The sequence below is a fragment of the Ochlerotatus camptorhynchus genome, unplaced genomic scaffold (assembly GCF_037179485.1).
Source record: "Ochlerotatus camptorhynchus isolate MF236.1 unplaced genomic scaffold, CSIRO-AGI_Acam_v1.1 ptg000523l, whole genome shotgun sequence".
Taxonomy (NCBI): domain Eukaryota; kingdom Metazoa; phylum Arthropoda; class Insecta; order Diptera; family Culicidae; genus Ochlerotatus; species Ochlerotatus camptorhynchus.
In genome coordinates, this window is record NW_027041007.1 from 945,333 (window position 1) to 957,567 (window position 12,235).

Genomic DNA, 12,235 nt, shown 5'->3' on the forward strand with positions numbered 1-12,235 from the left:
GACACATCATATATGTGCGTGACGCTGAGAAAATGCTAGTAGAAGTGCAGACGCTGCTTAGATTGACGAGAATACGTAAATTCCCCTATATAACAGTTGTGCATCTAGCATTCAGCACAACTTGCTTGCTCCTTGAGCGATTTCATCCCATCGTGAGACACACTAATGGTCACCACTCGAGTCTCAGATGGAATCATGAATATGTGCATCAGCTGAGATCGATTAGCGAGGCACCAGTTGCTTCGAACGAAGGATGATCTACGCGGTTTTCTTTTGCACGGTCCGTATTAAGTGCGCTACCGAGGGATTGCTCTAGTGTTCACCACACAAATTCGACTCTTCAGAGCCCGTCCTGGCACCGTTAAAATTTTGGATTTCGTCCTATTTTGGCATGCTGATTCTTGAAAAAAAAATCTGATCTGGACGCAAAAAAACAGATGTATCTCGGAACCATCTTAATGAAATAAAAATAATGAGTACTCAAAATGAAGGTCATTTATTGCACTTAAAAGGACAAACAGTGAAAAAAATATTCCGATTTGGTTTTGATGAAATCTCGAACTTTTCTTCGAATACCACTCTTTGGACATTCTGTTGGCTAACCTGAGCGGCCGTTTTATTCCACCATCTCTTCATCTCTGTCGCATCGCGAGTCACTTTTCCACTCTTCTTCAACTTCTGTTTGACAATTGCCCAATTCGGCGGAATTGAGGGCAGTTGGGTGGATTGATGTCCTTTTCGAAGAAATCTACCCCGTTATCTCGATACCACTGTAGAACTTCTCCGCTGTAGTGGCAGCTTGCCAAATCAGGCCAAAACTTTACAGGTCCATTGTGAGGCTTAATGTACGGAAGAATACGTTTTTTTTTTGCAGCTTATACATTCTGGGATCCATAGTCTTGTTTGTCACGAAAACCTGGGATTTTTGTCCGCAGCTGAAAATACCTTGCCGGATCATAAGCTTTCTTGCCAATTTATCGGCAAAAATTAATTTGAACTTCCTAGGGACATCACCGCGACCAATGGCTTTATAGAACTTTTGTCCGGGAAGCTGCCCATAATCCATTTTTACGTACGTTTCGTCGTTCATGACGATGCATCCTTCGTACTTTGTAAGAACCTCAGTGTCCTGTTTGGTTGCTTACTGGCCCGAAAAAATCGAAATCCTTCTCGCTGACGCATCCTTCTGGCGGTGCTTTGGCTGGCATTAAATTTCTTGTCGATATCATAATCCGACAGCCCTGGGTTTGCCCTAACCGTTCTCAACACCTTCAAATGCAGCTTCTAATCCTAAATTCCACTACGACGCTTGCTATGATCCTCCCGATTTAGCCAATTTCAACGGCTTCGCGATTTTTGTACATGACCACGTCATAGTTTCCAAGTGGATGTCCAAAATTAATTTTCGGTTCGCGGCTTCCATCAAGTGTAACTTCTTTCAACAATATGAATCGTGACACATTTTTCAGCACTGAAAGAAGAAACATATCAAAACAAACTGCTGTCAAAACATTACAGATACGACCGCTAGGAGCACTGCAGTAAAATAAACAATGCGTCTAGATATTAAATGGCTCAAGCTTTATTGGAAACTCGGGATACGCTGTTGTGACTTTCCCATGCAGGTATATTTTCCTTACACTTTTATCATTACATTTTGCAACATCTTTGCCATGTGATCCTGTCCAAACAATTCCAATAACCTAGCTAAGAGAAATTTAAAAGCCATTACAACAGCTTAATCGCAGAAATATAATCAAGATTCCCAGTATGCCGGATCTAGAGCCTGTTTGACCCATCCGACGAGCCGGGAAATCCTCGTGAGCGTAATATAATTCCGAGACTCACAATCCTCACTGGGCTGAGCTAATCCCACCAAAAAGGAAGCCCCATCTTCACCGTCCGATCGCAGCATGTCGCCCGAATTGGCACATGTTTTCGGGCTGTAAGGTTCCTTTGCGCACAGTTGCGATCGTTGCAGCGGGTAAGGATGCGCCCGTTGACAGTCCGTGTTGTACAGCGGTAGCATGTACTTGACGGCGAAGATGTCTTCATCTGGAATGTAGAATAGAATTTGATTCATGATTGCCTTGGATATAAAGAGGATACCTTACCGCGTCGGACCAACTTCATGACCAGAGGTGTGTGCGTTTGATTTATCCAGAGGCATGATGGAAACAGGTGCGGAGTCCACACAATTGATTGCTCCAGTTTGATTATCGCTATGTCGTTGGTTTTATCAGTCACATTGTAGTCTTCGTGCAGAATTATCGATTCAATTGGAACGATTGTTTCGCTGAAAGACAATCGGACAACAGGCGGAACCTCGTCCCCAAAACAGCTGGCCGTAGTTAAGACTAGCTGAGCGGAAATGATCGCTCCCACGCACCGGAAGTCATACCAATCTTCTGTGTCAAAACCGATCTGGACCTAGAATGATGTAGCTTCGTTAGATGGGGCGATGTTGAACGATACAATCAACACATACGAGTGAACCATTCCGGGAGAGAGGTTTCAGCTTACTGACCAAACTAGGACATCTTTCCAATTCGGTTTCCAAAGGTTGTTTAGTTTTACTGTGAAGAACACTTTCTGGACAACATACCACACCACTTGTAGAACAGAATTTTGCCTTTCCTTGAGATACGAATTGCTGCCAGTAGTTTGGACAATCTGAAATCTTGGCACACCTACCGGGAGTACTTTGATCAATCTCGCAATGATCTCTTTCATGACGATCAGTGTCCAAAAATACTACACTGCTGCTATGATCATGGTAATTTGGCAGCAGGATCGATTTCATCCACTCGACATGACTAGCCAAGCGTGTTGCGATCATGTGATCTCCAAAGCCACAATCTTGTCCAAATTGAGACAAGCCCATGGTAAACGTGTAAATACCCTCTTTTCTACTCATTGATCTATCCAGCGGGCCTCCGGTTGGTAAGTTGCACATCTCCGGCACTATGTAGAAATCGTATCCAGCACATACATGTTCCTGTGCCAGACCATGTTTTAACCGAGATAATTCACCATCACCAACGACACAACTGGAGGTATTTCGTATTCGGTTTCTTATAGTAAGGAAGCCATACGTTGGATCTTGAGGGACAATTATATCATAATCAAAATTTGCATCAACATCTAAACACATGCCACCTACCTATTTCTATATTGTTATTAGAATAAAGTGGTTCAACGAGATCTTTCCTTCCGATCCCCAAAACAGATGCATCGCCGAAAGGCCATTTGCGTTCCACCCAGATGCATGTAGGTGCGATTTGTTGTTGAAAATCCAACAGCGAGCCCAGCTTCAAAATGGCAATATTATTGTAGCTCGATCCTTTGGTGTACCGTGGATGAATATGAATTTTCGAAATGCTCACAACCTTTGGATGGACTATCTGGTCAACTGGTAGTCTTGAAAACAAACGACAGTAATGAAAAAGGATACCATTCAAAAATCATCCCTACACTACCCGTTGAAATCGGTGCAATCCGCAACCGTCAGGACAGTATCCTCGTCGACTATCACGCCGAAACAGTTACTATGGCCAACTCCTTTGCTCCATCCAAGCCTCGCTAAATGCCTTGGTACATGGGGATACAATGGAAACATGTAATTAAGGACATTCAACTCCACCGATCCATTACCATTCCTATGTACGACAACCCCGTCGTAGAATTCGCGATATTTAACATGTCGATGTACGCACGTGGTTGAGTTGTAGGTGTTTTCTGGATAACGAAAAAATCAATTGAATCAATCTGTCTAAAAGCTTCAACGTTTTTTTTACCATCAACAGCAGCTCCACGCTTACGCATTGTGTCGATTATCCATTCGTGGTAGGTTGCTACCCGGGTGTAGACTCCGGGAGTGGATGTACCACAGATCAGCCCGAACGAGGTTATACCGACTATGAACGGTGTTTGACGCATGTTGTGCATTAGTTTGATTTGCAGTGGGCCACCAGAGTCACCCTATTTGAAGTAGATAGGGGGGAAACTCAACCTTATGGACAAGACATCCCAGTTATATATTTTTCGAACCAATTAGTGGATATATCCTGATAACAGATTATAAATCTAAGGGAAAACTAAGGGACTGTAGAACCGCTCTTATACTCAATAATGCCACCAACAATCTAATTTTTTATTACCGGTGTAGTGCGGGCAGTGCTGCAAAATCTCGACCATACATTGACAAAACAGCTTTCATCGCTCACTCAATCTTAAAATGATCCTCAAGGGATTCCATGTCAAATATCAGAGACAATGTGGTCAGTGACGAAAATGTGCAGTTTTTGTCCTTAGTTAAATTTGTTACGAAATCAGATAATTCATGCAAAATAAGTGCAAGGAGTCGTCAAAGGCTTCCAGGTTTAATTCTATGGAATATTGCTTACCTCAATGAGTTAAAATCGATATTTGAACAGAATTTCTATGGTGTTCTTAAGTAAGTTCCTAGAAGAATTCCTAAGCAATCGAATTCAGAGGACAGTTCCAGAAGAGCTCTGGGGAACATTTCAAGGAATCCAAAAATGTATTCACAGTATGCTCTGCCTGGTTGGGTTTTCATGAGGTGTCACGATTTTTACTATTTTTCCACTGATGTTGTTTTGCAACTTCAAATGTACTTACCTCACAAGTATCCGCTTCGGAATTAAACGCACAAATATGGTGACCGGCTAGGCCCTGACTCAACTTTCGAGAAGTATCGTTATTGTAGAACATGCTGCACTCCTGGTTTGAAACTGGATCAAGCTCCATTTTGAGTAGAACCGGTGATTGCTTTCCAACTGAAAGGCACATTTGTTTGTAGTTAGGTATGTAATCACATTCGTCAATCTTAAATTCATTCAGTCAAATCTACCGAATCCAACGTTTCCCCATCCGGTGGCATGCATCCGTTTGAATCGTACCTCTTCATCGAGCCACAGACAGGCAGGAATTACCGCTTCGTTTATTCTAAAAAAGAATCGAACAAACTGAATGTGCATGTTTATTAGACTGATGCAAAATTTGAAATTTCCACTCCACAGTGCTCAAACGGTTCCAAATTGGGTCCTGATTAACCTTCCAAAATTTGAACTCATTTAGTAAAACACTGAATTGGCACAAATCATTCATGTACAAGGTGTTCGGTTCCTTAGTGCAAATAATTCAAGGGGCGATAGAAGATCATATTTGAAGTAAAAAATTGTTCTACGCATATGATCAAATCTCAAAGATTACTGAGTAATTGAACTTTTTTTCTGTGTTGGTCAATGCTTGCCATAAAATGGCTCTAACTCAAAAACTATGCCATTTAGCAGAACAACTCTTGCCTTCATTGGGCAGCTTGGTAAACTTCCTACTCAATAGTGTCATTTCTACCTTTAGTAAGCTGCATTTAGACACTTTTTTAGGAATAAACGAGTCTAAAACTTGTGTTTTCCTACGGGATTCCCCTTATTATTTAAAAACATACGTTAATGTTAATTTTGTTAATGCGCTCTACAACTCTCTCTTTGACACCAATTTTCTATCTTGTTTAGTTTTGTCGAAATTTCGTACTAAACACATCATGTTGGGTCGTTAATTAACGGTTGCGTAAAACACGAATTCAACCCCACCGTGCTGACGTCTGTTTGCAGCGCGCATAGCTGTAACATGTGCATCAAACATGTCAGCAACTTCCCACGCTTGCTATATTTGCTGGTCTCATAAGTGGCACCATGCCGCGACGAGACAAGCTATTCCAAAAAACCTTTTTCAGTCATCGAACCCATTTGAGCAATGCAATGCATAAATGAGTTCGATGAATTGAACGAAACGCATTCAGCAATTCTCACCAAAAGGCAGAAGTGTCAAATAACACTTTGGTTCATTCTTTCCCACTCTTGGTATCGATCACCAACGATCGAGTAAATAGCGAAAATACATAGTGGCTTCAAGTGTCTCCATTCTCAGCACCATATGTAAAATATTGTTCAATAAAACATTCTTAGTTTAACTTTCGAAGCGAAAGGTTCGTTTTTAGTAACTGCAATATCACGTCATGAAAACGTCAAATGGCGAAATAGTGAAAACGTTAAATGGCTACCTGTGAACAGGGAACAGCCTTCTCCAAGAAGAACCAAAAATCGCAAATGTGTTGAGTGAATAGTTTGCTCAAAAGACAATCAAATCAAAAGTGCACAAAATTATCCATGCTCGAAAAGCACAGAGTGTGCCAAAACTGCACTTCAAATACAGACCGTTTTTTTTTTTGGTCTTGCCAGTGACTATTAGTTCAGCTAAAGGATGGAAAAAGTGCAAAGTTCCTTCGGGCCATTTTTTCGGCCTTAAAGTGAAAAGCAATGGGAACAAAGCCGACCGATGTAATTAATTATCAAAGTGATTTTTTTTTATAATTCGGCAAAGTGGCTGGACTTCGAACAATCGCAGTGAAAATTCGGAATGGTGACAGTGAAAGGTTAAAAATTCCTATATCAAGTGAACATGGGAAACGAAAAGTCGTCCCCAAAAGTACAGAATAATGGTGATAAGGACACCACCATCATAAACAATCAAGAGTTCCATACGGAACTTCATGTGGACCATTCTAAGAAATTATGGTATATTACCATAATACTTACAATACAGATGCTCATAGTAGCATATAAAATCATACAGAAAAACATAAAGAAAAAAAATACTGCAAAGAGTTTCTAAATCAGTAGGCAGTGTGGAACATGTATGACTTTTAAAATGTGAACTGTGTCGTGTCAGTGAACTTTTAATTCGAGCGAAGTTACTGTAGAACAAAATAACGAATATGATCTACCATCATCGTCCAAAGCAGCAAAAGTGCGCGAAACAAATATTGAAGCCAGCAACGATCCGTCATCCTCGACACCCAACTGAATCAAAACATTGCCGTCGAGAAAAGTGAAGTAAATACGCAGCAGAAAATAAAACCGATGCCCCGCCGGAGCGCTATCGTTTGCATGGTGCAAACGCTGATGGAAATCCACAACAACGAGAACGTCCAGTACGAGTAACCCGCATGTAGATGAATCCAACCCTGGGAGACCGTCCATCAAACAACATTGAAGGTACTGACTAATGATTATCAAAGTGAAATTAGATAAATTTTTTTGTTTGTGATTCCTAGTATTGTTTATAAATGGGCATAGAAGAGGATAGATTTGAAATTGACGTTAACATAGAAATCCTCCAACACATTTTAAAAAATCTTAATAAGGCGCCCAATAGAAAATATAAACAAACCACATTATCAGAAAAATTAAGCCATGCGAAAAGCACATATACCAAGACTATAAACACTTTAGCTGCCCTCGAAGATAAATTATCAGTAACAGAAACTGCATTTTTAACCAAATGCGTTAGAAATGTGTATAGCAATATACACACGTTAATATTACAAAAACTTGAGTTGGCAGGTGTGCATAAAATTAGTATTTTTTCATTAGCATATGCTTTCGGTTTTTATTATAAATTAAAAAATAAACGACAAATCATGGCCAAGGTTTGACATTAAACTTGGAACGTCACTAGTGGCGGTGTATGATGGTGCACCAGAAAACCTCACCACTTTCCTCGATTCTGTTAATTTATTCAATGACACAGTAGAGGCAGATTTTGCAAATGCTACCGCAGCACAAAAGCAAGCTGCTCAACAAACAGTACTAAGGTTCATTAAAACGCGCTTGACTGGAAAAGCACGCCAAGCCGCGACAGATAATCAAACACTCGCAGAAATGCTAACTGCAGTGAAAGAGCACTGTGTGTCGAAAGTGACACCAGATAATTTAATTGCACAGTTGAGGACATTGAAAAGGGGTGAAAATTTGCCAGAATTCTGTCAACAACTTGACAAAATAATTTCCCAATTAAAGGCAGCATACTTGAGAGATGACATACCTCAAGAAACTGCACGAAAAATGGCAACAAAATCGGGAATAGAAACGCTGATCCGATGTGCCAAGAACAATGAAGTTAAAACAATCCTGAAAGCAGGAACGTTTCATTCACTGAATGAAGCTGTTCAAAAGTTTCAGGAAAATGAGACAATCAATACTCCAAGTACGGTCTCACAAATTTATTTTGGTAACTCGAGTAGAGGAAACCAAAACAGAGGTCGTGGAAATTTTAGAGGAAACAGAGGACGTGGAACATTCAATACACGTCGCTATGATTCCCAAAATTTTCAGAGAGAAAATTTTAACCAGTCTCGCTTCCAGAGAGGTAATTGGAATCCTCGAGGTAACTGGATTCCTCGAAGTAATTGGAACCAGAGAGGACATGTCAGACCGAACATGTTTATGGCACAACAAAATTTTCAAGAACAACAGCTACAACAGCAAATGCAACATCTACAGTTGCAACAGCAACAAAACCTGCAACAACAGTTGCAACAGCAACAGCCACAATATCCACAATCAAATATCCACCCTTTAGGTGTGCCTTTCGGGCAGCATACGCAATAAACGTATCTGCCTCGAATTTTGTATGCATGAATATTGATGCATCAGAAACACCGTGTATCTTTATGGTTGACAGTGGATCTGATATATCAGTTATTAAAGCACACAAAATTAAACCAAACCAAATTTATTTCCCGGCTAATAAATGCAGTGTTACCGGTGTCGGAAATGGAACTATATGCACTCTAGGTGACACTACTATAAAAATCATAATAAATGACCAAACTTTACCTCAGAATTTCCACATAGTAGATGACAATTTTCCCATGCCTACAGATGGAATTCTCGGTAGAGATTTCTTTACTCATTGGAGATGCAATATTGATTATGACACATGGATGTTATCGATTAAAGCAAAGGAACATACCTTTGAAATACCGATAACTAACCATCTTAAAGGAAACTACGTTATTCCTCCACGCTGTGAGGTCCTTGAAGGATTAAATTTACCGAATTTAGAAGAAAGTGTAACCATCGCAGAAGAAATACAACAAGGAGTCTTCTGTGCCAATGGTATAATTAATAAGAAATATCCATTTATTAAAATAATGAATACCTTAGACGAAACGATACAAATTTCTAATAATTTTGTACCAAAAATGGTAGCACTCTCCAATTATCAAATATTTAATGTTAATAAACCTTCAAACTGTAACTTACGAACCCAAAAATTATTAAATGAATTGAATTTGCAAGCATTAGACCCAAATATAAAAGGGAAACTACAAACGCTTTGTGAAGAATTCAATGATATATTTTCATTGAGCAACGATGTGCTAACTGAAAACAATTTTTATAAACAAAAAATTCATCTGAGTGATCTGAATCCGACATATATCAAAAATTACAGGATACCCGAAGCTCAAAAACATGAAATGGATATCCAGATACAAAATATGCTAGAAAGCAAAATAATTCAAAACTCTACTTCACCATATAATAATCCAATTCTTTTGGTACCTAAGAAAACTACTACAGGCGATAAAAAATGGCGTTTAGTAGTAGATTTTCGTCAATTAAATAAAAAAATTACTCCTGACAAATTCCCATTACCCAGGATTGATGAAATCCTTGACCAGTTAGGAAGAGCGAAGTACTTTTCAACGCTTGACCTCAAGTCTGGATTCCATCAAATTCCTTTGGCAGAAGAAAGCAAAAGGTTTACAGCTTTTTCATCGAGTTCAGGACACTATGAATTTAACAGACTACCATTTGGGCTAAATATCAGCCCCAACAGCTTTCAAAGGATGATGACGATTGCTTTAAGCGGTCTTCCTCCTGAGATTGCTTTTCTATACATCGATGACATCATAGTCATCGGATGTTCAATAAATCACCACATTGCAAATCTTAGAGAAGTATTCTTACGTTTGAGAAAATATAACCTCAAACTGAATCCTGAAAAATGTTATTTTTTTAAAAATGATGTAACGTACTTGGGACATCACATATCTGCAAAGGGCATAGAACCTGATAAAAATAAATATTCAGTTATTGAAAACTTTCCAATACCAAACAATTCTGATGAAACACGCCGATTTGTAGCTTTTTGCAACTACTATCGACGTTTTATTCCCAATTTTGCTCACATTACTAACCCGCTAAATAAACTTCTCAGGAAAGGCGTAACATTCACTTGGGACAATGAATGTCAACAAGCTTTCGAATTACTTAAAAGATATTTGTTGTCACCTACTATCCTTCAATTTCCTGATTTTAACAAGGAATTTATTTTGACCACAGACGCCTCAAAAGTAGCATGTGGAGCAGTACTTGCACAGCTACATGACGGTGTTGAATTACCTGTTTCATTTGCCAGCAAAGCTTTCACAAAAGGCGAATCGAACAAGTCAACCATTGAGCAAGAATTAACTGCAATACATTGGGCAGTTAAACATTTTCGTCCATACCTTTATGGACGTAAGTTTAGAATACGAACCGACCATCGACCACTTGTTTATTTATTCTCAATGAAGGAACCTTCATCCAAGCTTACTCGAATGAGGTTAGACTTGGAAGAATTTGATTTCGATGTAGAATATATAAAGGGAAAAACCAACATTATTTCTGACACACTTTCGAGAATTCAGATTAACACTGATTATCTCAAACAAATGTATGTCATAACACGTTCAATGGCTAAAAAGAATAAACCAACGCTTAATCCTTTACCGCAGGAGCCTGATCAACTCCATGTTTACGAAGCATTAAGCAACCACGAAGCTTTTGAACTACCAAAATTATCATTTGCATACGATAGAAACAAGTTGAATTTTTTGCTATATAAGAAAAATTATACAAGTGAGTTGACCTTAGGGTTCAATATCCTAATCCAAAAAAATACAAATGAAATGTTTTCACGAAATAGTGAAAACGTTAAATAGCACACTTGATCACCACGCGTCAACATTTGTGTTTCTGGTGTGAAGAAAGGAGGACACAAATCATGGCTACTATGTCTCACTGCAGAATACAGTGATGCCCACAATACAGCTGCTTAATCATGCCATAAAATTATCAATCTATTAAACAATTATTTACTATTTAATTTGACCTTTGGCAATCTTGTACAAAGTTCAAGCTGATAAAATTCTATAAGAATAGCGGTAGAACTTGTTAACATAACAGAACAATATGAAAAAAGACTTGAAGACAATGATCAAAAAGTTTGGTTTTCCCACGGTCATTTCCATATAAACTTTAAATGGTTTGTGCCAAGTCAGCTTCTCACCAAATGAGTTTAAATTTTCGGAGAATAATCAGGACCCGATTTAGAATTGTTTGAACACTGTGGAGAGAAAATTTCAAATTTTGCATCAGTTTAATGTGCACCGTATAACTCACGTCACGCTTTTCTCCAAACGCATCAGTGCCACGTCGTGATAGTGACCGTTAAATCGATGACTCGGATGACGAATGATTTCCGCAATTTTAAACTGCTGAGCAAACTCGTCACCCACCGTGGAAAAGATATCCAAATCTCCAAATCTGACCACGTCCGGTGGTTTATTCCTATGCCCAAATCAAACAATTATCGTAAAAACATGTTCTAAAGCACAAATTTAGCATATTCGACCCACATCGAATCGACCACGCAATGTGCCGCCGTTAGGACAAAGTTATCCCAGATCAACGATGCTCCACATTTCCAGAGGATCCTTCCGTCTCCGGGCTGGATCCAGCCAATCGCACCCATGTGGGCAAACTCAAACTGGGTTGCAGAAAGACCTGTCGTTCCTGCACTTTCCTCACTGTCGAAATTGTAGAAGCGCAAGTGGCAGTCTATAATGTTGAACAATGCTTAAGAGGGAAATAGATCATGGCACGTGGCATCTTACCATCCAGCGAAGTTCGTTCATCCGGAAGAAATTGAGGCTCTGCGCCATATATTTGGGTCGAAACTGAAATGGAAAACAAAATCTATTAAAAATCGTTTTGATATAACCAAAACAACTGAAATGACAATTGAAATAACCAATGAACCCGAGCAGAACCAACAGTTGTTTTTAGATACTATAGTACATCATATCATGATTAATCAAACAAGGTGAATTGAGGCTGCCAGAAACTGCCATTTTAGCTAGGGGGCGACACATCTAAATCTCAATTCTAGATGCTCAAAAAATCTCACACTAGCGAATAAATCTTCGAAAAATCTTTTTTCATTTCCCGCATCTACTTGCATCGCGTATCATCTTTTTGCAGGAAATCTTCAAAATCGTGATAAATCTTCTTTCTATCTACTCAGCGTACGCGCAGCTAGC

General features: G+C 39.3%; 1 protein-coding gene across 1 annotated transcript; it reads right to left on the reverse strand.

Moving 5' to 3' along the window:
- Positions 1–1,546: 1,546 nt before the first annotated feature.
- On the reverse strand, positions 1,547–11,872 carry LOC135712954 (uncharacterized; the record flags this gene model as incomplete). The annotated part of the gene is made up of 11 exons (XM_065236053.1): positions 1,547–2,055; positions 2,115–2,430; positions 2,489–3,102; positions 3,164–3,420; positions 3,480–3,738; positions 3,798–3,981; positions 4,642–4,799; positions 4,874–4,968; positions 11,316–11,483; positions 11,552–11,753; positions 11,810–11,872. Coding segments are annotated over 11 exons (2,615 nt in total), but the record flags the coding sequence as incomplete, so codon positions are not given.
- Between the last annotated feature and the right edge of the window lie 363 nt (positions 11,873–12,235).